General features: G+C 51.0%; 11 protein-coding genes across 11 annotated transcripts; 6 read left to right on the forward strand and 5 right to left on the reverse strand.

The window, feature by feature from the left end:
• Positions 1 to 1,505: 1,505 nt before the first annotated feature.
• Positions 1,506 to 2,183, reverse strand: N7458_007745 (uncharacterized protein; the record flags this gene model as incomplete). Its single annotated transcript, XM_056911127.1, has 1 exon — positions 1,506 to 2,183. One exon carries the CDS (start codon positions 2,181 to 2,183, stop codon positions 1,506 to 1,508), a length of 678 nt encoding a protein of 225 aa, XP_056763953.1.
• Positions 2,184 to 3,188: 1,005 nt separating this feature from the next.
• Positions 3,189 to 4,116, forward strand: pre4 (proteasome core particle subunit beta 7; the record flags this gene model as incomplete). The annotated part of the gene is made up of 3 exons (XM_056911128.1): positions 3,189 to 3,218; positions 3,282 to 3,429; positions 3,512 to 4,116. 3 exons carry the CDS (start codon positions 3,189 to 3,191, stop codon positions 4,114 to 4,116), a joined length of 783 nt encoding a protein of 260 aa, XP_056763954.1.
• A 229-nt stretch (positions 4,117 to 4,345) lies between these two features.
• On the reverse strand, positions 4,346 to 5,348 carry N7458_007747 (fumarylacetoacetate hydrolase family protein; the record flags this gene model as incomplete). Its single annotated transcript, XM_056911129.1, has 3 exons — positions 4,346 to 4,478; positions 4,548 to 5,269; positions 5,334 to 5,348. 3 exons carry the CDS (start codon positions 5,346 to 5,348, stop codon positions 4,346 to 4,348), a joined length of 870 nt encoding a protein of 289 aa, XP_056763955.1.
• Positions 5,349 to 5,779: 431 nt separating this feature from the next.
• N7458_007748 (succinate dehydrogenase assembly factor 1) lies at positions 5,780 to 6,332 on the forward strand (the record flags this gene model as incomplete). The annotated part of the gene is made up of 3 exons (XM_056911130.1): positions 5,780 to 5,860; positions 6,023 to 6,054; positions 6,209 to 6,332. The coding sequence occupies 3 exons, from the start codon at positions 5,780 to 5,782 to the stop codon at positions 6,330 to 6,332; spliced, it is 237 nt and encodes a 78-aa protein (XP_056763956.1).
• Positions 6,333 to 7,120: 788 nt separating this feature from the next.
• N7458_007749 (Hsp20/alpha crystallin family protein) lies at positions 7,121 to 7,902 on the forward strand (the record flags this gene model as incomplete). Its single annotated transcript, XM_056911131.1, has 2 exons — positions 7,121 to 7,480; positions 7,567 to 7,902. The coding sequence occupies 2 exons, from the start codon at positions 7,121 to 7,123 to the stop codon at positions 7,900 to 7,902; spliced, it is 696 nt and encodes a 231-aa protein (XP_056763957.1).
• Positions 7,903 to 9,359: 1,457 nt separating this feature from the next.
• On the reverse strand, positions 9,360 to 11,315 carry N7458_007750 (uncharacterized protein; the record flags this gene model as incomplete). Its single annotated transcript, XM_056911132.1, has 1 exon — positions 9,360 to 11,315. The coding sequence occupies one exon, from the start codon at positions 11,313 to 11,315 to the stop codon at positions 9,360 to 9,362; it is 1,956 nt and encodes a 651-aa protein (XP_056763958.1).
• A 1,980-nt stretch (positions 11,316 to 13,295) lies between these two features.
• N7458_007751 (ATG3/ATG10 family protein) lies at positions 13,296 to 14,314 on the forward strand (the record flags this gene model as incomplete). Its single annotated transcript, XM_056911133.1, has 4 exons — positions 13,296 to 13,454; positions 13,672 to 13,722; positions 13,793 to 14,074; positions 14,120 to 14,314. The coding sequence occupies 4 exons, from the start codon at positions 13,296 to 13,298 to the stop codon at positions 14,312 to 14,314; spliced, it is 687 nt and encodes a 228-aa protein (XP_056763959.1).
• Positions 14,315 to 14,432: 118 nt separating this feature from the next.
• N7458_007752 (U2 snRNP complex subunit MSL1) lies at positions 14,433 to 15,124 on the reverse strand (the record flags this gene model as incomplete). The annotated part of the gene is made up of 3 exons (XM_056911134.1): positions 14,433 to 14,711; positions 14,787 to 15,000; positions 15,060 to 15,124. 3 exons carry the CDS (start codon positions 15,122 to 15,124, stop codon positions 14,433 to 14,435), a joined length of 558 nt encoding a protein of 185 aa, XP_056763960.1.
• A 755-nt stretch (positions 15,125 to 15,879) lies between these two features.
• On the forward strand, positions 15,880 to 17,159 carry N7458_007753 (WD40 repeat domain-containing protein; the record flags this gene model as incomplete). Its single annotated transcript, XM_056911135.1, has 4 exons — positions 15,880 to 16,102; positions 16,173 to 16,759; positions 16,820 to 17,060; positions 17,119 to 17,159. 4 exons carry the CDS (start codon positions 15,880 to 15,882, stop codon positions 17,157 to 17,159), a joined length of 1,092 nt encoding a protein of 363 aa, XP_056763961.1.
• An 847-nt stretch (positions 17,160 to 18,006) lies between these two features.
• N7458_007754 (Mitogen-activated protein kinase HOG1) lies at positions 18,007 to 19,845 on the reverse strand (the record flags this gene model as incomplete). Its single annotated transcript, XM_056911136.1, has 8 exons — positions 18,007 to 18,052; positions 18,108 to 18,144; positions 18,344 to 18,422; positions 18,626 to 18,829; positions 18,889 to 18,988; positions 19,041 to 19,084; positions 19,141 to 19,300; positions 19,550 to 19,845. 8 exons carry the CDS (start codon positions 19,843 to 19,845, stop codon positions 18,007 to 18,009), a joined length of 966 nt encoding a protein of 321 aa, XP_056763962.1.
• A 1,126-nt stretch (positions 19,846 to 20,971) lies between these two features.
• N7458_007755 (Zn(II)2Cys6 transcription factor) lies at positions 20,972 to 23,549 on the forward strand (the record flags this gene model as incomplete). The annotated part of the gene is made up of 4 exons (XM_056911137.1): positions 20,972 to 21,429; positions 21,487 to 21,598; positions 21,663 to 22,303; positions 22,373 to 23,549. The coding sequence occupies 4 exons, from the start codon at positions 20,972 to 20,974 to the stop codon at positions 23,547 to 23,549; spliced, it is 2,388 nt and encodes a 795-aa protein (XP_056763963.1).
• Between the last annotated feature and the right edge of the window lie 862 nt (positions 23,550 to 24,411).

A 24,411-nucleotide genomic window follows, 5' to 3' on the forward strand; every position in this document is an offset into this window, starting at 1 on the left:
TCAACTCAAGCACTACCCGGTGGCACCCCCAACATATAAAACCAATTTTCACATCACCACCGGCGTTGAAATAGTTCAAAAACACTGCCAGTAGATTTGCCTAGACTTAAAGATTATAGTGATGTAGAATTATATCAAAAAAATTTACAAAAAGTTTGTTTGACCCGCCCTCGAAGGGACGCTCCCACCCACCCACCCTAGCCCCTCTGGACGTAGTTGCTCATCCCCAGATGCCCAATATGCACCGGTTCAGAATTCTGCATAACCGCCACAGACTCCCAATTACGGCAGCGGCCACTGTGTGGACGGACCACTGGACCACCGGGGGTTTCGGGTACTGGGTTGGGGTTCCTTCCAAATATAGCATGTCTCGAGGTAATCGTTGAGGGGGATTCTTTTTGCTTTCGGGCATTGTTACCGGTACACTTGGTGAATAGACGTAGATCACATCGTGGTCTGTGATATATATTAGTTTAATTATTAGTGTATTTGATTTTGACACCAGATTCGCCCATGGTTACCTCACTTTTGCGTCCATCCACGTACAGCACCTCCCCCTCGAGAAAGGCGAGAATTACCTGCACAGCAGAGCCCAGAGACTAGCTACACCCAGTACCGTATTGTCAAATCGGATATCATCAGGAATCAATCATTTAGTATAATACCTGGTTGGAAACATCTGGTGGAGCACTCCTTGATATCAAAGTACACCCAGATCAACTCCCAAATCATCGTCCTCTAGCTCCATGGTCAGTTCCATAAGCTCATTCCTGATAGTCGAGGAGAGGCCAGTCGATATACTAAAAGTATGCAAACCGACACCAAGACATGGAATCAAGCATACCAGGTCTTGCACAACTTCCAGGCATATTGTGTGCGAGTGGCACTGTTCTCACCATCCAGCCTTCGAGGTCCATTATGAGCCGTGCAGCCCAACACACATCTGATGCACTGACGCCTTCAAAATCCCAAGCGGTGGACTTAATGCCATCAACCCTCAACCATATTTGGCTCTCCAGGATCAGATACCCAAATGTCAAAAGACGATTTCATTTGTCTCAGCGCAATTGTCTCGTCGGGGGGCACTCATACCGTTAAACGTGGGGGTATAGGACTCTCGAGCAGACTCAATATGCGAGGATACAAGGCTCTGGACCCTTGAGAGAGACAACACCCTCCGTGCGTCAATTTCCTCTGAATAAAAAGCAGAATCCAAGTTAGCATACTTTACACTACAGAAATTATCTTCTCGACAGACTGAGAATAGAATCTGGGGGTCAGAATTGGTGCTCATTGTCCATTTGAGCAATAGCCCGCTGCGTATGCTTCCAAGCAAAGCAAGACAAATCTTTCATCTCCGATGCCATTCCCAATCTCCAAACTACCCCGAGCCAGCTGATGGTCGGATCGTCTAAGACGCTCGATTCTTGATCCCAGAGAGATTGGGCCTAACATTCTTAACACGAAATATGGACAGACCTACACTAGTACTACTATACATCCATTTAACCTCCCCCGCCTCCACCTCCGCCCCCAGCAGTAGAATGATTCCGCCGTCTCGACCTCTCATACAAGCTCAACCCCGAAATCAACACCATCCTATCAAAATCCTCTCCATGATCCACCCGAATCTGCATAGTCCCACACTTGGTAAATGACCTCTCCCTCGAAAAGACAGCCACAACCTGCTCGCTCGGCTCATCAATCAACTTAAACGACCGCATACTCAACGGGAAAGCCTTCGCATCATCCACCATAACCTTATGCGTCCGCTTCCAGAAAAACACTCTTCGCTCTCCGTGTCCACTCGCAGTGGGGATTGTCATTTCAAAACGGTATTTCGAGTGAATGGCTGACTCTTTGGTCATGTCTTCCCACTGGGTGTTTGTGATGTCGTCCGGGTCACCGAGGGCTAGTTTACAGTCGCCGGAGAGTTTGAGGAATTTGGAGGCTGCTATTTTGGGGGCTGAGGTGCTGGTGCCCGCGTGGAGGGTGAGGTCGGGCTTGTTGGGGGTGAAGGCTGAGATGTCGACGTGGTAGAGTGGATTGTCATTGGCGGATTTGATTTCATAGTGTCGCCGGAAGGCGGGCTTGTAGACTTGGAATGTGCGTGAGGTGCTGGTCTCGGCGAGCTCTGCGGGGACAGAGTCGATTGAGTCTGACCGGGTTGGTGAAGAGGACATCTTGTCGTGCCCAGTGATATTGAAAGAGGTTGGGCACAGTCGATTGTAGAGTATGAGTAGAACACGGAGCTATGGTGGGCTGAAGAGGGTTGCTTGGTATTTAAAGTTGCTACGTAGATGCTGTGTGCCGAGTTTAGTCTTTGACCTAGGACCTTGGTGCATGGAGGTTGTTCCAATAGATGATAAGATCGGCGGATACAAGATGTGGTCGAGAGGCTGAGCGTCGGGCTACGTCCTAAAAGAGCCTATAAGAGCCTATGAGAAGCGCGGGTGGTCCGGTTTGCCCACCGCATACCCGCAGTGCCGAATACGATATGGCCCGGATCGGGAACGTGAGGCAACGGGGCAAAAATGAACGCATCAAAGGGTCCCGTCTGGAAGAGACAACCGCTGATCTGGAGTCGCTGTATATGACCCAATTGAGTTAGCGCCATTATCTCGTCCCTGTCTTCCCTAGAATCTGCAGAAGGTTATCATAAGCAATGGTTTGGTCAGCCAGCCCCGGCTTGCGAAAATCGAAATACTATTCCTCCGAATTATATTTCTATACCCTCTTGTACTTGATCTGAACGAGGTGCAAACCGCAATAAAAAGCGTCATCTTAGATTCGCGTCAGTCAGAGACTGAACAGGGAGCTCTATGATAGCGAGGTTGTGGATATTCATAGCGTGACAAAAGTTTGGTGACATTGTCACATTTTCATTGGTGCCTTTGCAAGGAAGCTCAAAAATACAAACAGTAATTCTTCAACGGCAACAAGTGCATTCCCTAGTCGAGAATGATCATCTGGTGTCCTCCAAACTACAGTAAGTAGGTGAAGCGCCAAACGCGCGCATAGGTACCAAAGAGGCTGACTCAGCCAGAGCTCCGTCAGCTCGCCTGCCTAAGCTCTCCAGTCTCCGGTGTATCGTCATCGTTCAACCCCAACTGCCGCTCTTCCTCCCTCATCCTCTCGACACGACCATCTCTCCATCCTTCATTCACCTTTCTCGTACTCAATTCATAATGGACCACTTTCCAGGAACCTGGGGCCGCGTAAGCCTAGCCATCCTCCGCGCCCAACAACCCCGTTGTCCGTCACTAACATAGACCTTGCAGCCCAGGAACGATGTTTACGGAGCTTACGACCCTTCATATCTCCAGAGCACGGGTCCCAAAACACATACCACCTCGCCAGCTGTGACTGGTACGTCGGTCGTGGGTGTGAAGTTCAACGGCGGTGTCGTCTTGGCCACCGACAACCTGGGTATGCAACATCTGTCTCAATCCTCTTCCCTTCCATTCAGATCCCCGTAAAACTAACAACTCCCTTCTCCATCTTATTACAGCTTCCTATGGATCCCTCGCCCGCTTCACGGACACCAAGCGTCTGCGCGTGTTCGGCAACCAAGCCGTGGTCGGCTTCGGCGGCGACGTCTCCGACATGCAATACATGGACCGACTCCTCGAATCGATGGATATTCGCGAGAACTACTCCTCCCACGGCAACATGCTCAATGCCAAGAACCTGCATACCTACCTTTCCAAGGTCTTCTACAAGCGGCGCTCCGAGTTCAACCCCCTGTGGAACCACGTGCTGGTCGCCGGGTTCGACGGCGAGGGCAAGCCGTTCCTCAGCTCTGCGGATCTGCTGGGCACCACGTTCTCTGCGCCGCATCTGGCTACTGGATTCGGTGCGCACCTGGCAGTTCCGATTTTGCGTCGGTTGTTCCCCGAGGAGAAGCCGATTGAGGAGATTAGCCGGGAGGACGCGGTGGATGCGCTGAAGCAGTGTTTGAAGGTTCTGTTTTACCGTGATGCGCGGAGTCTGGATAAGTACTCGATAGCGGTGATTACCAAGGATGGTATTGACCTGAAGGAGGATGAACAACTGGAGGGACAGAGCTGGGCGTTTGCCGAGAGGATCAAGGGATACGGAGCCCAGGCGGTTTAGATCGCGTGATGCTATAACCTTTTGATTTTTCCCGCTAGTCATCTACACGAAGAGCCCAATGAATTTCTACCAAGGAGAAAGCCAGGGAAAAGAACCATGCCATGATCGTATCGCATCGTATTGAGAATGGACGTAGATGAAGAACAGGATATATACAATGACCTTCATCATTGTGGGTATGTAGTACGTCGAGACCACCGACTATAGACTCCCCCTTTTCAATGTTGCATCACAACTTGGGGTTGGCCTTGTCAAAGACCACACGGTTGGAAATGGATCCCACTCCCTCCAGCGACACTTCGACCTGATCGCCATCCTTCAGCCACAAAGCAGGCTTGCGGCCCATACCCACGCCTTGCGGACTATACACAAAGTCAGTACCAAATCAGAAAGGAACATGTTCGCATCAGGCTTCCAGGGGAGCAACTCACGTTCCAGTAAAGATCAAATCACCAGGCAACAAAGTGGTTCCCTGCGACAAGAACGCAATGGTCTTGGCCACACCAAAGATCATATCCTTAGTAGACGACGACTGCACGGTCTCCCCATTCAACTTAGTCGCAATATGCAACGCATTCGGATCCCGAATAATCCTCGACGAAACAATCCCCGGCCCAAGCGGCGCCCACCCATCAAACCCTTTGCCCAACCCCCACTGCCCGCCCCCGCGCTTAATCTGCCACTCGCGATGCGAGACATCATTGCCAACCGCATACCCCAGCACATACTCCAGCGCCTTCGCCTCGGAGACATTCCGCGCCTCCTTCCCGATGACAATCACCAGCTCGCACTCATAGTCCAGACCCTCGGCTTCCTGCGCGATAGCCGCAACGGGGATGTCATCCGTGGGCCCGGAGATGGCGGTCACGGGCTTGAAGAAGAGCACGGGGAACTTGGGGATGGGTAGGTTGGATTCTTTGGCGTGCTGTTCGTAGTTGAGGCCCAGGCAGCGGACGGTGCGGATATCCTTCCGGGCTAGCGGGGCGAGGAGCATGCGCACGTCGGCGATTTGGTCGGTGACGCGGTGGGTGCCGAAGACGTCGCCGGTGATGACGCGGGCTTGGGTTGCTTTGGCGATGTCGGTGATGCCGCTGGGGAGGAGGGCGTCGCCGTAGTAGACGTGCCCGTCTTTGGCGAGGAAGCGGATGAGACGCTGCGGGGAGGGTGATTTGTTAGCTGTGCATGGTCTGGGCTGTTGAGAGATGGGTGGTGCTTACTGAGAAGGTGGCCATGATTGTAGGTAGAGGATGTCTATGGGGTTGTCGATGTAGAATTCCGGGTACAGAGGTATATATATGGCTGGATGCCGATAGGTACGGAGGACAATCTTTGGAAGGAGGACTCGGAAAAATCAGGAATGAAAGGAATGAAGAACAGAATGCACAGTAATCGCAGCAGATACGTTGATGCTGACTCGCTTGGACTGGGGGAATTCTCCCGGACTTAATAATTTCTCACGTCCTTGGTTATTCGGCCGGGAAAATGACGACGATCCCGCCCCGGCGGAAAACGGAGGAGCTCCCCAGACTTTGGACGGTCTTGACCACTTTTTGACTGAGACTCTCTGGTGCTTGGACAGCCCACTCAATGATTAATGAGCTGACCACGCTGACTCCGTCCTCTCGGTGATTCCCATTCGCTCAATTCCCCCGCAGACCACCTCATGGCGCGGCTCTCCGGTCTCCAGCGGGAGGTGCTATCCCTGTACCGGCAGTGCCTGCGCGAGGTCCGCAAGAAGCCTATCGTACGTGGAGAAATTCTTTATTCCCCTAGAGCTTCCAGCTTCCAGGTGCTAGATCTCAGCCTATTAGCCCCATAATGGAAACCATTCAGCCACAGCTCTTCCCCCGTCTATCTCAACCTCAATCTCTTCGTCTAACATTTCATCTTGCTCTTTTCTCCACAGGACGCTCAATCCAATTTCAAAAACTACGCCCGGTATGTCCTCTACTCTGCACTCCTCATTCCCGCCTGTCCGCCCATTTGCCTAGTGTCTAGTGTCTAGTGTCTACGGAGTAGTGCCGTAGTACCTGGTCCGCAGTTCTCTCTCCTGCCCATCGGTGCATTCCGGCTGACGTGTAAATTCGCGTAGCGCGGAATTCCAAAAACATCGCTCGGTGAATAAGAAGGACTTTAGTGCCGTGGAATATCTGCTACGAAAAGGTCATCGCCAGCTGGAGATGTATGCGTCTCCGGGCATTCGCAATATCCGATGAGGTTAGCTTTCTCGAAGGGTGTTCCGATTATCAATCTCCCCTCCGCTTTTTCTTCGTGAGTTTTCTCGTGCTCTCCTTGTCTTTCCCGTCTCGGTGTGCTTATGGGTTTTGTATAGCTTCGTCTCTGAATACCACCCTTGGGGGTGTCCGATTCTTCCCGACACAAGGTGATGTCGGCTGTTGAGATGGGGTGGAAGGGGCCGTTCATTCTTGTACTATAGTTCTGCGTATACTGGTCGAGGCTGGCCTACCCTGGCTTGTAGGATTCATTTTTCATATTCTCTGTGTAAATACTACATCTGATTTGATCAAAATTCTGGCTGACCTCGGCGCGTGAAACTGTATCATTGAATTGGAGTACCTATTGGCACCATACAAATGACAAATTGAAGACCTCTTCCATGACCATCTACAGCCTGCCAGATATATTGTCAGCACGTCGGAGCTCTACCATTACAATCTCCGAACCTAGCGGAGATTATTCATACATTGATTCATCATCAAGCTCCCTGCTTAACATACCATCCAGAATATTCATCCATACAGTCCTATCCCATCGTTGGTGGCGATGGATGATGCTGGATGATTGGAGAAACTACCAGAATCGACTTGCCGTTTCGGGAATTCGCCGCCCAATCAGTCATCGTCCTGCATCACCCAAGTACAGTATATAACAAGCAACACAATCAACGTAAATCCCCATCATCCATCTTCTCAAAATAATCCAGATCTCAACAGATCCACTGCAAGCCAATCTCATTCCATCCACAAATCTCATCACAGTCACCATGGCATTCCTCTCCTGTACATCGGACTTCTCCCCACTCTTCCGTCTGCTGGCCGACTACGAGACCCACCACTCCCGTCCCGCACCAACCAGATCCTCCGCATGTAAATCTACATCTACATCTGGATCTACATCGACATCGACACCTTCAAGATGTCCACCAACTCCGACCCACCGCACAGTCTTCCTTCCGGCCTTTGACGTGCGCGAGTTACCCGATGCCTACTACCTGGACGGTGAACTACCCGGCGTAGACCAGAGCAACATCGACATTGAATTTACCGACCCGCAAACCCTCGTGGTCAAGGGCCGCACTGAGCGCAATTACACCTCTTCCACAATCCAATCTGCATCGCCACAGGTCGAGTCCGAGCCTGAGCCCCGCGGCCAGGACACTCCCAGCACCAGTACCAGCGCAAGCCGCACCCCTCACCATCATGGCACCAGCCCACCGTCGAAGACGACGAAGACGATGAAGGGAACATGTCCGATGCCCGCTCGACCGCATCCTCCTCCGCGTCCAGCACGCGCTCAACATCCGCTGTAATCGTCGAGAAACCCTCTCCCTCCGGCCCGGCACAAACCACCCAGTCTTCCACTCCTTCATCACCAAAGGAGCACTACTGGATCGCAGAGCGCTCCATCGGCGAGTTCCAGCGCACATTCTCGTTCCCCGTTCGCGTGGAGCAGGATAATGTTCGTGCTGCGCTGAAGAATGGCATTCTGTCTATTATTGTGCCGAAGGAGGCTGCGCCCAAGGCGAAGAAGATTCGCATTTACTAGGTGGAAGGGTCGCATTGAGGTTTATCTCTTGATATGATATGATTACGTATGACTGCGTCCATTTTTATGTCGATGTCCTGCGGATATGCTATGCTACCCTTTTTGCATTGAGCGGCTATCGTATCGCATCGCTTCTTGGGATTTACTCGGCGCGGTCTGGATGAGATATGCTTTGGACTTTTGACGATTTGGGATTTGTATTATGAAGTTTTGATTTTTGATTTAACTGTGATAAGATAGTAATGGAATGAACTAGATGGAAATTGAATCATTGAGTACTTAAACAATCGATGTGATAAAAATATACAGTACATTCCCGTACGTCCAGCCCAGCCCAGTCCTCAGTAAAACATCAGCTCAGCTCAGCTCAGCTCACCTCCCTCCTCCTTTCCACTACACAAAACAAATATGACACGTAAAAGATCCAGTAAGCTATCTAAGCGAGCTCGTCAGACATGACATGACATGATGCTCCAAAATGGAATTGAAAAGCGAAAGCAAAATTCAAATTCAAATTCAAATCCGAATCCGGGCCTCCATGCATACGTACTGTACAAGCCACCCCTCCTTGCGTCCCAGCCGCATCCCGCCGCATCGGAGATGAACCATTTACAAAGGTAGACCCTGGCTCATCCACGCGGTGAAGAGAATGTTAAAAATACATAAGCGAGAGAAAATGCCACATGGCAAGTGACTATCCCTAGCTGCAGATTAATATTTCGACTAGGAAGTTGACCTAGGGTAGGGATGACCAGGGGAGATTGGGCGGGAGTCCGGTGGGAAATTGGAATGCCGCGTTGAACAGCACAGCACAGCTAAGCAACTACCTATGCCGGCATACATACTATATGTATTCTGTACTCTGTAGTCAGTCTATCGTGGCGTCCCAGATCGAAGCTGAAATAAGCACAAGCACTGCAATGCAAGATAAGATATGCAATTGAAGAAAGTGACACCGTACTCCGTAGAGTCAAGAAATAAATATCACAGATCCAAATCAAAGTTCGACTTCGATAAATCAGAATCGTAAATCAAATTGACAAAAGAAAAAAAAGAAAAGATCAATTCCAAAACAACGCCCTCAGTCATCATGGTAAAGTTGTCAGCCAAAAGGAAAGCCCATGAACGCCCGTGTATAACGCCCAAAAGAATACACTTTCAACGAGGGTATATATCGATAAAAAATCAATCCAAACAACTCCGAATTCAAAACAGAGCATCAGAACTGGCGCCGTAAAATGGAACCAACCATAAATCAACAGCCCCGGCACAGCAACGCCGAGGAGAAAACTTTTTGTGTAAATGAGGGCCTTCCCCAAAAATTAAATCCCGAAATGGAACCAAGCCAGATCGAACATTAGAGCCAAATCAAGAAAATGAATGAATGTAAAAGAAATCAAGACGAGACACTGTCGGTCATAAATATTAGGAAAAGGGTATAACGAGAAAAAGAGTCATCACATGTGTATCTCCACTTGACGCGCCTTGGTCAATTTGCGACGGCGGTAGTCCTGGCTCCGGCTTCGAGGCCGACCACGGACAGCCTCAGAGGCAGAAACATCGATGCCCGATTCTTCTCCGTGGATCGTGGGGAGAGGGGGCAGTTCAATACCGGGCTTCTGGGACCATACCCGGCTGCCAGGGCGACTTCGGGATCGTGAGCTATGCGCCAGCATGTCGGGTTTCGATTTCGCATCGAGGTACCGCTCCGAGGCGGACCGATGCATCATGGCCCGGACCTGTGGGCTACCGGGCTGCTGGTAACTCGGCGGTGTGTCAGTCCCCAGCGAGGTGGACGAGCCCAAGCTGTGCGAGATCTCGAGTGCGCTGGTCGAGAAGCGGTCCGCATATAATGGTCCCCGAGAGTAAACCTGCTCTTTGTGAACAGCCACTGCAGCCGATTTGGCCGCGGAATCGAGCTCGATCTTTTGCACCGGATATTCGGTGTATCGGGGAGCACACAGAGTTGATCGGCGAGATCGCAGGGCAGCAAGGGGTGGTTCGGTGGCTGGGCCGATCGAGTCATACCAGCGGTCGAACTTTGGATGTAGCCGCGAGTAGTTCCCCGCCTTGGACTGTGCTTCATGCAGGCTGAAGTGGCGCTGGATTTCCTCATTGCGGTGATGGCTGCGGGACTTGTCACTTGTGACCCAGGCGGTCTTGGCGTGGCCATCTGCAGTGCAGGAACCGGACGTCTGCGAGTCGAAGGATTGGCGCGGGCGGCTGTGGTGGTAGGAGCTAACGGAAGCTGCAGAGCTGTAGCCACTGTCGGACTTGTTGATTGAAGGAGCGGTACTTCGATCTAGACCGTTGTCTACAGCGGCCTTGTCTGGCTGGCTGGTGCCGTCATCGGACATGGCGATTCCCTCATCTTCTGATTCACCTGGGAAGATTGTTTTGGACGGCGGGGGAGCTGTGATGGGGGATTTCTCAAATGAGAATGGGCTGCCCGGGACATCGTCCCATTTCTTCAAGTCGGGTACCGCGGGAATTTCAAGGGTAGACCGGCCCATAGTGTCGACATTGTCCAAGCCCAGACCGGATTGACTTAGAGGGATGCGTTCACTCGGGCACGGGGAAGCAGAGCCGTTCACAACCCGCAAAGATCCCAGCTTTAGTGCTCCCAATTGTGTGTACCGACTGTCTGGAGGACTGGTGGGCTGTACCGAGGACGCTACGGTAAGTGCTGGTCTCTGACGAGGCGGCAATGGCCATTGTAAAACTTTGGAGTCGTTTGGATCGTCGAGCGGGTCTGTTGGTTCGCCAATTGGAGATGGTACACGCCGGACTGCACTGGTTGTTCGTCTTGTAGCAACACCAGGTCGAGTGAGAAGAGAACGCCGGCGAGTCAAAGAGAAGCGCTGGTTGCCAACCAAGAAGTGCGTGTTGGAAGATGTCGCGTCTTCGTATGTATTCTCATAGATCACGCTGCTATGTCTGGTGATGGTGGTCTGGATGGAGTTGGCGCGCCTAGGTCGTTCCGGCACGAACGGTAGCTGCGAGGAACCGCCATAAGTTCCGGGCTGATAGGAAGCTCTTCGGACAGAACGGCTGGTAGGGACAGTGCGAGAGAGTGGTGAAAGTGGTGAGAGTGGTTCCGGATCCTCGACCACTGGCGATTGAGCTGGGGATTCAATCTCCTCTTTCTCACCCGATGAATCTGCATCAGTCTCGAACAAGGTCGGAGGGATCTCCGTCGGCTTTGTATGAGAATTCCTGACGTCCGTTGAAATATTAGATCCTACCCATGGGTTCTGCCACCCGATCAATCCGGAACTCAATTCTGGACCGTCCGTCTCTGAACGACGTACTTGAGGCGAGCTCAACGGAGACAACTTCTTGGTCAACGGCTTGGAAAGTCGATTGGCACGGCGTGTCTCTTCCTTTGTCGGGCTTGATTGTAGGTTACCCATGACTTCGGAGAGAGCGACCCAGCGTCAAGGTGGGAAAATGCAGCTTTGCCCCAGGCTTAGAAGTAGAGCATGCGCAGCATGAGTCGATGAAGGTCCCACGAGGGATAATATACGAAGTGTGAGCAGTGAGCAGTGAGCAGCTTTGACCTCTCGGGGCGAGTCTAAGTCCGGAATGACCGGGTGCAGCTTTGGCTGGCAGGGCGAGATTAGATCGAGTCCCGGAGTGTTGACGTCAAACCACGCCGCAATTGCTGAGCGATCGATCCGGGCTCCAGGTCTGTACACCCGGCGGGTTTCCAATTGGGCGCACGATTGGCGGCTGAAAGTTCCCAGTGCGGAGATAATGGAGCAAAGAGGTGTTTCAGATTGGAGGAAGGTGATGGTGTTGGTTGGACGAGGGGGCGACAACGTGCGAGGGTTGAAGAGGGCGGGGGAAGGTTACGTTTCTCGCAGCAAAGCAAATGGGAGGGGGAGGGATGAAGGTATTCACAGTCTCACAGAAGGGGGGGGTTAAGGTATTTGTCAAAAAGGAGGCTGAATCATTCAATTGCGTCCAGCACACAAGAGGCCCCTTGCAATTGAATCGGTAAGGTCAGATCTTACCCGCCGAGTATAGTGGACGGGATTGAGGAGGGCATAAACACAAAACCGATCGACAGTTTATGAACAGGTTAAAACGAGAAATGACAGGGACCAAAACAAGGAAATAGAGGAGGCTGTGGGATATTTCCCATTAAAGGAGTGGAGGGGAAGAGAAAGGACAGCGAAGACAGGATGGGGATAAGTCAACGTACATAAGAGTGTCAAGTCGTGGAGAGAGCAGCCAGCGACAGGCTGTGCATCAGCCCATGGCGTCGAGAAACCAGGACTGACGAAAGCGTGATGGTCGCCACGACATGACCTAAGAGTATTCCAAAAGTCCTAGAAAAGATCCGGAAACGATCCCCAGAAAGGAGCCATGAACGCTGATAGGAGCAGAAGGCGCGGGCGCTGCAAGCGGAACAGGGAAGTGCAGATTAAACAAAGAGGATCAAGAAAGAACAAGGCCAGGTACCGAGTCCCGATGTAGTACCTCTGGAGTACCTAGCCGTTGTATGGTATTCCATACTAAATTAAGTACCTTTCTGGTATTATCCGTCCCTTCCCCGCCGCCCAGACCCTTCCAGCCCGCTTGCGGCTGGGTCCAGCATCGACTCTTTTCTACGTCGCTGACAGGACTAAAAAATTCTAGCCAACTAACTCAATTAACTAGAATAAGTAGAGTAGAACTGACTTAGTACTACTCCTCTGCCATAGAAAGCATGGCAGTCCAAAAAGCCAGTAACATCTTGAGCTACCTTCTCTGGACAGCAGTATTCGAGACTCCTTCGTTCCACCCATTCCTAGTACTTCTGTCAAGTACCGAGTACTCAAACTATGCCCCTACTAGGGTGAGCTAGTCAAGCTCGTTCTGAGGTATCAGACACCACTTCGCATCCTTGGATCCGCCCTGTCGCAAGCCTGATGCGACATGGCCGATCCCTCCTTCCCCTAACAATCCCCATTGTCCTTCCTCCGTCTCCGGTAAACCTTTTTCCACTCGGACAATGACGGCATCATTACGGACTGCCTCCTTATTGGATCCGTGCATAACGGCCGCAACCATTTGCCGCGAAATTGCATTTTCCAAAATTCCGATCTGATCGATCTCCACCAGAGCAACATCGTGCCAGAGCTACTACGGTACGCACTACGCTTGGCCCCTCGGGCTTCTGGAGCCTGCCACTCGCTGTCACTCGGCAAATCCTCGCTCCACCTAAACAGACTGGAGCTCCATCAGCCTCTGACCATTCGTCTCCCCACATTATACCACGCCGCCGACTTCTTCCTCTGAGAGTTGTCCAGCCCTGTCGCATCCGCATCCGCATCCGTCGACGGCGTGGTGGATCGCGCCATCAGAGAGTCGGAGAGAGAGTGGGGATGGCCGATACAGTAGAAACAATGGACGATGGCGCGATGGCCTGCACAACGCTGTCCGCCTTTCCATTCCTCACGCCAGATGAGTTTGACGCTGCATGTCGAGCTCTGGCCGAGCGAACCCGCAGCTGCACGGCCGCCCAACTGGATGGAGGCTGGTCCTCGGCTCGATTGGTCACACAGGTATATCCCTGTCGACGTCCTGCATGAATTTGACATTATATATTCAATATTGAAAAAGGATGTGGCACTGACGTTGGCTGGGCCTATTTGTTTGGGCCCTTGCGCTATTGCTTAGAATACTATCAGCCTCAGAATTACTAAATGTATCGAAGTCCGGATTCCAGTACTGGATGATGCAGATCTACAAGTGTCAACGCATACGGATACATCTATGCAGGCACAGGCACAAGCACAAGCACTGGAAGATGAAGATGAAGATGAAGATCCGGTCTGTAGCCCGTCGTAGGGGGGTATCAATTGCCGATTAAAATAAAAACACAGTCCTAATGTGATCGCAGGAAGCCCTTGTCCGCACCAATCTCCATCCCACTTTGCAGATAGATTATGATATCGTGCTCTCCCCCACATATCAAGTCCCCGTCTTGTATTTCGTACTCCGGTGGCACAATCATCAAGGCCCCGTGGGGCTGGACGCGGTGTATCAGTATGTGGTACCGGAGCAGTACAAGCAACAATTGCAGAATGTTGGCGTGATGGGAGGGATCAGCTTCGGCGTAGGTGCACACACATACGTTCTCTTTCTCTCTCTCTCTCAGACCGAAAAGGGCAAAACTGGGTGGGTATTGTTGGGGTTTTTGTTCAAGCGGCTCATAATGTCTTCATAGTATCATCCTGAATCTGGCGCTCCGGCCTTTTTTGTCCACCCGTGCAACACCGCGGATGCCATGGCGCAGGTTGCAGACGGACAGAGCGTCACCACCGGAACATATCTCCTCATCTGGCTCGGTCTCGTAGGTCAATCCGTGAACCTGCACGTCCCCCGCGAGCTCGTCGTCTCCGATGGGCCCAGCCCATACTGAAGGGAAAAAAAAAGGTACCCGGCAATCGGGTACCCGACAGAGATAGTCCGAAGCAAAAAGAACGACCCTCATCCCCCACTCCAAGAGCACCGGTCTTGGCCACCTTTTTGCAACATGATTAATCTTCATCGGAGGAGGCTTCCATGGACACGTCGCTGTCCTCTTCCATCGGCGCCTCTTCCTCGTCACTTTCATCCTGCCGAGGTCGCTTAACACCTTGCGCCTCTCCGTTCGTCTCAGCCGCTGGTCGAGAGGGAATTGCGCCCGGTGGGCCACTGAAGATAGACTTTTGAAGATCCGTCGAAGCTCCGGTCGGAGCAGCGCCGAGAGCGGGTGGGTTGTACGTGCCGCGAAGCTTGGCCAGAATATTGGACGAACCCTTAGCATAGACAATTTTCTGAAAAGAAGAGTGTTAGTCAATCAGAATCAATGGACATTATGTAACCACCAGACAAGATATCGAGGGACGAACCATCTCCTTGCCGAAAAAGTCGAATCCTTGGAGTGCGCGCATGGCTTGTGTGCTGGCTTGGATGTCCTTGAAGACGATATGGGCCTGTCCACGCATCTTGCTGGTCTTCATAGCGACCACGTCGAGGACGGTGCCGTACGTGGAGAAGAGGGAGTAGAGCGAGGAGCGAAGGTCATGCTTATTGAGCTTATCGGGAAGGTTGGTGCAGTACAACCTGTAGAGCTGTCAGTATCCAGGTTCTTAGTCAATTGCGACCGGAGCCATTGAGCTCACGCTTGGTTGGGGTGTCCAGCGGACTTGACGTCGAATCCTCGAGAGGGAGCGGCCTTGGAAGCCATATTGTGCGTTGGATTAAGTTAGATATGGCAGATGACTCGAGTTCACGGACTCAGAGGGAGAAATGTCGAGGGAATGGGGAAGACCAGAGCTCAATGTGTACCGCGTCGAAACCGATGTCCGAATCGTGAGAAAAGAAGACCCTCACGTGACTATCTGCCCGGTTACGGCGGCCTGCAGAGGCCAGTGAGGACATCATGCAGGATTAGACCGGCAGAAATTGGAGATCTGATGCGCATATTGCGTACACCGCCCCAAGGGTGATAGAGGAGGACAGAGCCATGCTCGTAAGAATAACAAATCACAATAGAATGCTGTCGATAATATGTTAAAAATTGAAAGATATTGAAAAGCCGAAAGAGCCAGATGGGTGATTAGATATAGAAAATGAAAAAGAAAGCTTACGATCTTAAGAACAATAGTAAAGCAGCCGTGATATGTAAACTATAGATTGAACGGTTAGGACAGATTCGGCAGCGTTATGCTAGGTGAGTAATGAGTAACAGTAACGTGTAGATCACACATTATAACGAGTAAAAGCTAGGTATTTCTGGAAGCAGTTGCCTTAAGAGGTCCACGTTGTGCTTGCTTTGATATCCGAAGTATGGATGGAATATTGACCGCCCAGGAAGTCTTTACCTAAGCAGTCGGCGTCATCGCCTAGGTAGCTTTCCCCGTCTCCCGCCTCTCACCCCGTTCCCCTCGTTCATACCCCCTCATCGACGGTAGAGAGCTCCTCCTGTCGATTTTCTCCACTATGGCTGCTCCTCAAGTTCACCATCTTTTCCATGCCCCAATTGCAGACCACTCGTTCTCCTCGGACAGACAGACCCTCGCTGTTGCCCGGGATAACAATGTGGAGCTGTACCAGGCATCAGGCAGCAAGTTCACTCTGAGCGATGAGTTGAAGGGCCACGACAAGACAGTCACCAGTGTTGACATTGCTCCCAACAGTGGTCGTATTGTTACTTGCTCTCAAGGTTAGCCTTGTCGCTACGAGCGCTCTATCCATCCAATTCGCCCAACTAATGAATTCCATCTGTTTTACAGATCGCAATGCCTACGTCTGGGAGAAGACCGCTACTGGCTGGAAGCCGACCCTCGTCCTGCTCCGAATCAACCGCGCCGCCACATTCGTGCGGTGGTCACCTTCCGAGCAAAAGTTCGCCGTCGGCTCTGGAGCCCGCGTGATCGCCGTCTGCTACTTCGAGGAGGAGAATGACTGGTGGATCTCGAAGCACCTGAAGAAGCCGATCCGCAGTACCATCACCACTCTCGCGTGGCACCCCAACTCCGTGCTCCTGGCTGCGGGCTCCACCGACTCCCACGCCCGCGTCTTCTCGAGCTTCATCAAGGGCATTGACCAGCGCCCGGAACCGAGCGCTTGGGGCGAGCGTCTCCCCTTCAACACCATCTGTGGTGAATACCTGAACGACACTGCTGGCTGGATCCAGGGTGTCTGCTTCTCCCCGAGTGGCAATGCCCTCGCTTTCTCCGGACACGACAGCAGCGTTACTGTCGTGTACCCCAGTGCCCCGGAGCAGCCTCCCCGCGCGATGCTGAACATTTCTACCCGTCTGCTGCCGCTTAACAGTTTGATCTGGAACGGCGAGAACGAGATTATCGCTGCTGGACATGTACGTTGCATCACTCATACCCGTAGACAAAAGCATAACTGCGGCTAACCCATTATCTAGGATTGCGAGCCCTTCCGCTTCCACGGTGACGAGAACGGATGGCAGCTGGCCGGCTCTCTGGAGAAGCAGAGTGGTGCCGGAGCCCCTGGTGCTCGTGAGGAGTCTGCGCTGAACATGTTCCGGCAGATGGATCTCAAGGGCCAGACTGCTGCGGATACCAAGCTCAAGTCGACCCACCAGAACACTGTCAACACCATCCGTGTCTTTGAGGAGGCTAACGGACAGGTGAGCTCTTTTAGCAGTGAGTAAAATTCCTGACATTCATTTGGTCTAATCTATGCTAATCAACTGAACCTTAGCCAGCGGTGTTGATGGCCGTGTTGTCATCTGGTCTACTTAGGTATTATACTGCTCATAGAAAGCAAACCTCTGACCGGGGTAGAAATGGAACATACTTTTTTCAAACTAGTATGCACAATCAGGTACTGCAAATTGTGTAAAATGTGACCAGCCCTATACAGGTAGCAATAACAAAAATGTCACGAGCATATGTGGTGTTCTAACCTGGAGGGGTTGAACCCGTACTACATTTAAAGTGAGACCCTATTTTAGGAAGCCAGAAGCTTCATTTCACCTTGAGGAAGTTGCAATCGCTTCAGTAGTCTAAGCGACGAAATGTCACGCTAAAGGTCCATTCATTGCAATGTTCGAGACGATGTCCGATTTTCAAAGAACAGGCGAGGCCAAGTCAATATAATTTACCCATGATGAGGAGAGCTATATCTATTGGAAGAGGCCGACCCCCGCATTCAAATTACGACCCAACAGCTTGTAAGCTGGATCTCTTGTACATACAACTATACATCAGCCGAAAAAAAAGGCTACATCGAAATCCCCACCATTCCATGTAGTCCGCCAGAGACCGGTGTGTGACTTTGCCTGAGGAATAGCCCCGAGCTCCTCGCAGTCTTACCAGATACCCATTCTCTGATTTGTACATCTGCTCACGAAGCTCAGACTGGGAGCTTGCATCGTGTTCACACCACCCATGGCGCTGGGAAGTCTGTAGCAAGGTGTACAATTTGTTGGCATTGCGGATATGTCAAAATCACCATCGCCCATTCATGTACTTGGGCAGATCGCGAATGCATCAAAAAGAGGTCCAGAGAAACTGTCTCTCTCTCTCTAGATCGTCAAGCTAAGCTAAGCTTCGTGTATTTGTTAGCTTTATCATTCGCCGTGTTCGGTCACGTCGCGCTTGCGCCGCCGAAGTGGTCCAAAATTTCAAAATATCTAGATTTGGGCATTGATGCAAGGACGCCGGGTTTGGATGGACAAAAGTGCGTACACAAGTGTTTTCCAAGTGTCAAGGCTGTGATCTCCGTCTATAGATGACCAGTCACATGACTAGTCTGCTGTGGGCTCATCGGTTGGATCGTGGTATGGACTTAGATATGGTTGAGATAGGGCGGCTTCGGCTGTTATTCGTTGCTCTGGGGCCCACACCAGCAGCTTTTCCAACAAGTCGAGAGCTATGATAAGTTGAGCAACTTCTTCTCTCGTGGGAATCGGTCGAGGACGTACCGTACGGAAAAGCCTGTTTGATTTTCTTTGCGAAAGGCAATTTTTCTCGTTCTGGCAATCCAGTGATATACTCGGATGTCTATGACAAGGTTAGCCTATACATGATCATGTGGATAACATGACACCCACACTCTTAGAGCAAATAGCCTTAATCACATCGTGAGGAATAGAACCCAAAAGATCAGCAATAACCAGAAATTGGTCCGTGTGATTTCGTCCTGGAAACAGCGGCGATCCCTCAATCATCTCAGCTAGGATGCAACCAGCACTTCACATGTCGACCTCGACGTTATATTTTTGCCACGCGAGCATCGTTTCGGGAGCCCTGTAGAATCTCGTTGTGACATAGCCCGTCATCTTTGGATCGACTGTTCGGGCCAGGCCGAAGTCGCAGATTTTCAGATCACAGTTTTCATCTATTAAGATGTTGCTTGGTTTGAGATCTCGGTGGACCACGCCGGCGGAGTGGATATAGTTCAAGGCACGCTAAGGTAGTGAGTTAGTGAAAGTCCTGCAGAAGGTGACAAACCTTTATTTGGACATACCATGATCTGATAAAAGAAATATTGGACAAACTGATTCTCCATTGGTCTAGACCGAATGATATGCGAGAGATCGGTGGCGAGAAGCTCGGTGACAAGGTATCTATCACCCAATAAGTACAGGTTCAAAGTGGCGAGAAAAATGAGCAACTTACATGTCGTCCAGAGGCGAGACAAAGATATCACGCAAAGAGATGATCTTTCGCAAGCGGATTAGCAACTCGGTGGATATTCATCAAACAGCTATCGGCATACATTTTCATGACAAAGATGTCTGAGCAATTCGACCTCCCTGATGGTCCGTTTCGCATCGATCTTGGAGGTAAACGGTTTAGGTACTTTCTTGATAGCTACGCCCTCCTTTGTAAGGATATCAGTACAGGCACTGTGGAAAAGAGACCCGTCAGAAATGGAGCTTCTTCATCCCTGGGCTGGCAAAAAATGCTTTACCAGACAACACCATGGGTTCCGACCCCCAGCAACCGTGGCTCCAAGTATCTGCCACCAAGAGTGCACCAGCATGAATCAACGCGCGATCGTAAGCCACACACCTGCCCGTGAGATCGAAAGTACACCCGCCCACTTGATGTGTTCTGATATCGATATCGTCCAAGCTGGTTTGTCACCCTCCGCTCTGGAGATTGAGGATCCGGGCGCCTATCACCACGAAGGTCTATTTACCAGCGCGTTGTGTGTGAATCGGCGCCATCCTTTGGCGAGAACTTCAAGGACAAGATCGACATCAGGGGTGTGTGCTTTTACCCCACTCTTCCCGCGGTAATCGGTGTGGTCGAGACCCTCGAAACAGGTTTCCGTGGGTTGACAAGAGTTTCCGCCAATGATAGGACTGCTCTGCATCAGCATGATCCATGGAGGTCTAGTCCTTGGACACCTCGAAATTTCCATTTCCCTTCCATTCTGCCCGAGCCGTCGACCACAACCACTTTCATCATCTGCCATGTGGGAACCAGGGATGTTTTGGAGCTCCCAGCCTTATGTTACTGCAAGATCCGCTGACGTCATTGACGTCGTCGACCTTCAGGTTGAGTCTGGAACGACGCCACATACCTCAAACAATGGTGTTGGAAGTTGGGTGTCGCTGTGAAACGACGGGAGCTGCCGTGATGATGTCTGAGGCACAGTCCATAGACTCTATTGTGTCGACATGGACATTCCCTTGGAATCATCCAGTCCACTTCCAGTGTATATCCACGGCCTTTGCATCCACATTCCCACGCCTTGTAAGACCCTCTCCATCGGGAACCAGGTGATTGTGTGGCTATCATCCGGACTTGATGTCTCTAGCGTTATACACGCCCCGGCTTGTGGGGTAATTGGGATCTTAACGGTCGCGACCATGCGAGATTGGCGTGACGAGACAACGAATTGGTTTTTCGATAAAGTTGTGGCAGTGCCAGGCGGCTCAACGGTCCATGCCGGGGCTCTTTGATATTCAGTGGAGTTCATTTGCCGCAGAAGAATCGGATCGAGCCAATTGTGTTTCGAACCATTGGTGTTTGATCGTCATGATCGCGAGGCCAAAGAGACGACCTGATGGCAGCCTCAGGCGCGAATTGCAAAGTGGGGAGCCAATGACGTCAGGATAAGACCCGACTTCAGCCCCGTCATCCTTTGTAGATCACGACCGACCAATCGCCGCAAAGAAAATGCGCCAACCTTACCGCGCCGGTCCGATGCGCAAACTTGTGGCGCTCGAGAATACTCTTTGCAGACTTCGAGAACTGTGGAGAATCCTCACGAATGACTTCATGACCTGCCCATGTTCCCCCCGGCTAACAAAGTATATATTCAACCCCTCCCCCCCCCCGGCCTGCTTCGGACAAACTGATTGTTTCAAAGCATCATCCATCTACTTGCACGTACACACTACTTACTTCACACCATTAACTCACCCGATACACATATTCCCCGACCGTTGAGGTCACTACAACAACACTTAATCTCTTCGTGGTTGTCTATATTCCCCACGCTCGAAGACTCGGACCACACCGAGCAATGTACTCGGGCATGTGAACAATTCTACAGCCTGTGAGGCTCTGTTGTTTCCAACGGAAAACAGACTTCAATGGCTATGAGAGACTCCTTTAGACAGGCGGACCGGCTGGGTGCGGATAACAATGGCGCCAACAAGTCATCGAAGGTCGCGCACTCGGGGCAGTCAGAACACCAAAATGCCACTTCCAGCCCGAAAAGTCGTTCTGCCTGGTCTAAACGCTCTCCTCATGGGGTTGAGATGGTGAATAGTTTGCCGACTCCTCGTTCGGAGGAGTCGCCTTCGGCTGACTCTGTCTGTGTAGACAGTAGCAAGCCCAGTGGTAGAGGTCGCGCGCCCAACGCGAAAGTTGCCATTCCGCGGGATGTGAATAGTCTAGGCCCGCCGTCTATAGGTCGAGTGCTACGGGCCTGTTCGTCATGTAGAACGAGGAAGGTGAAGTGTAGTGGTGAACAACCCGTCTGTCGACAATGTCGGGAGCTAGAGTTAGCCTGTCACTATCCCTTGGGCTGGAACGAGCGCATGAAAAAGTAGGTTGCCTTCTCCCAATGCGATACAGATATCGGTTTTATTAACGAAATGTATAGGGAGGCCAATGATCTTTCGGCTCTGGTTCAGGATTACAGAAAGTTTGTCGAAGATTTGCTTGGCACTACTGAAAACATGAATGCCCAGTGGGCTTACTCTACTTTGCAAAAGGTAGGACATTATAGGTGAATATCTATCCAAAGCTCCTTCGCGATTGGACTAACATGATTTGTAGTATCAATCGTTGATTGACGACCTGCCGGAGACAATTCAACTTCCTACCCCTGCGGTCCAAGACGGGATCGATTCGACAGATACCCTCGCCGATACGGGTCACATTGACCAGCACAGCCCGTCCCAGGACTACGAACAATGGCCTGAACTACCATTCAGTCAGACAGAACCGGATGAAAACGGGGAGGACGGGGTAACAGATGGAGTCACCACAGAAACCCTTGACTACGCGCTCGGAGATTTCGCCACATATGTCTCCCAGCCGGTCAACAAGTATGGCATGCCCTCTCGAGAACTTGCGGACCTTTTTTTCGAAGAGTACTGGAACAATGTGCACCCTGGTTTCCCGATGATCAATCGACCACTCTTCCGTTCCCAGTATCAAAGTTTCTGGGATCAAGGTCAGCAGCCAGGAGACAAGTGGCTGGCAATTTTGAATGTGATCTTCGCGATCGCCGCCAAGTACGCTCATCTTACTGAAGCACCGTGGCGCGGCGAGGAGAGTGACCACTTCTTATACTTTAATCGAGCAAGACTGCTGAGCTTGACTGGCGAAGAGTTGTTCAGTCCCCCCAATCTTCAACAAGTGCAACTCGAGGGGTTGGTTGCTTTCTATTTGCTTGCAACGAATCAGATTGGCAGGTAAGAGATATACTCATCCACCCATACTGCCTGTGTAATAGGCGTCAACTAACTTTCTTTCTGCAACAGGGCCTGGAGAATTTCTGCATTGGCTGCTAGATCTGCCGTCACTCTTGGCGTCAACCGAAGTCTTACTATAAAATTACCGGCCAAGTTGAGAGAGGCTCGCTTCCGACTGTGGTGGTGCCTTTACACGCTTGAGCAGACATTGGGTCTGATTACGGGCCACATTACTTCTATCCCTAAAGACAAACATGCTCCTCCTCTGCCTATCCCCTTCGAAGAGGAAGAATTTGAGACCGACTCTTCGGCATCCGCTCTACTCCAACATCCCGGAGTCAGAATGCAATGGCTCCAGACGATCATGCCAAGTTCAAAGAGCTGGCCAAACGATGGCTACAGCAAACAATCCCAGGAGGAATCACTACCAAGGGATGATGCATGGCTAAAGTATCTCGAACCCAACGCTGGCCTATTCTACCTCTTCTACTGCGACTTGGCCGTCATCATCGAAGAAATCGTCAACCAGATCCACGTCTCCTCCATCTGGATCGACAGGGAGAAACGTATCGACGACCTCCGCTCTCGCATCGAATACTGGAAAAGTAGTCTTCCATTATCTCTTGATTTCACAACTGTCGAGCTGCAAAGCAGCATGAGCCAGATGCGATACAAACTAGGTCTGGCATTCCACTATCAAAGTGCTCGAATCGTACTAGGCCGTCTCTGGCTCTGTCGACGAGACGAACTAGACCCGGATCATTCACATGTACTCAATCACAATATGGCGATTATGACTCTAGACGCAGCGAAGCAAATCCTCGATTTGTTACCCGATCAGCCGAATACGGTCCAGCTCTACCAGATGTTCCCATGGTGGAGCGTCCTTCATTACATCTCCCACGCAGCGAAGATCATCTTATTCGAACTCTCTGTCGGATGCAGGCACGTGCAGGATAGCACGGCACACCTCGTCTGGCTTGAGAAAAAGGCTATCTGTTGGCTACATGCCATGTCTGCCCACAGTCCAGGCGCGGAACGAGCGTGGCACCTTTGCGACTCCTTTTATCGCAAGGTCTCTGAGCAGATAGGGTACTCTACGAATGATATCCCGGCAGCGACTGAGACTGTTCATCGTTCTGAGTTGAATCAGCAGTATGCTGGTTCTAGGCCTTCGGAAGTTGGTGATTTGGAACCGTTTGACTTTCAGATTGATTATGTGGAGTTGACAGATTGGATTACATAGTTCATTGGTGGGTGGCGTTGGAGGTTGGTTCTACGGATTTGGGGGGGTTTGGGTAGAGACTTTCTAGACTTGGATTGGTTCATCTTGCATATCATTTTCATCCTTCAGGGCCGGTTTTTGACATTAGGGATGGTCATTTTCTGGAAGTCCAAGAAAATCGCTTGGACTTTAATGGCAAGCGCGCACCAGGAAAAAGTTGCATGCATTAGCGGAGAAGATTTGGTTTTTATGTTTTCTATGTTTAGCCTCTTGTGAACCCATTTCACCTCGAATTACAACAAGAATATATCCATGAATGGTAATCATAAATGCTAGTACTTCGGAATCTGGTTCTGCTCGTAACACTACAATTGAGGTTCAGGTAGACACCTGACACACTCCATACCCTTGCGACTTGGGAACTTCTCAAGTGAACAGATAATGAGAAACTTAAAACAACTTATAGTCCGCATTCGACAAAAATGAGTTATTACGAAGACATATACTAAGTAAGGCGGTAAAACGGATCTCGGAATACAGCATGTCTGGGGAGGTCCGTACATTAAAAGTAAAAAGTGGTTGATTAAAAGCAAGACTAACATCTGAAGGAAGGCAGACCAGCATGAATTACAGATTGAGCTAGAACAGTGCATCTTCTCTCATTCATCCCCACGGTAGCAACACTCAGAGGAAGAAGTCAGACCCATCTTGTTGATTTGTCCATCTTCGACTCGATCCCGAACAAGAACACACGCATATATCGAGCAAAGTGAGTTTTGCTCGACGCCCACTCAAGATTTTGAATACTTAGCAATGTACAAGTTCACAATCTTCCGTCGCTCTGAGTATGAGAGGCGGAAGTCCCGGGTCTCGAAGCAGCAGT

The sequence above is a fragment of the Penicillium daleae genome (genome assembly GCF_028827525.1).
Source record: "Penicillium daleae strain IBT 16125 chromosome Unknown utg000007l_segment0_segment0, whole genome shotgun sequence".
Classification (NCBI taxonomy): Eukaryota; Fungi; Ascomycota; class Eurotiomycetes; order Eurotiales; family Aspergillaceae; genus Penicillium; species Penicillium daleae.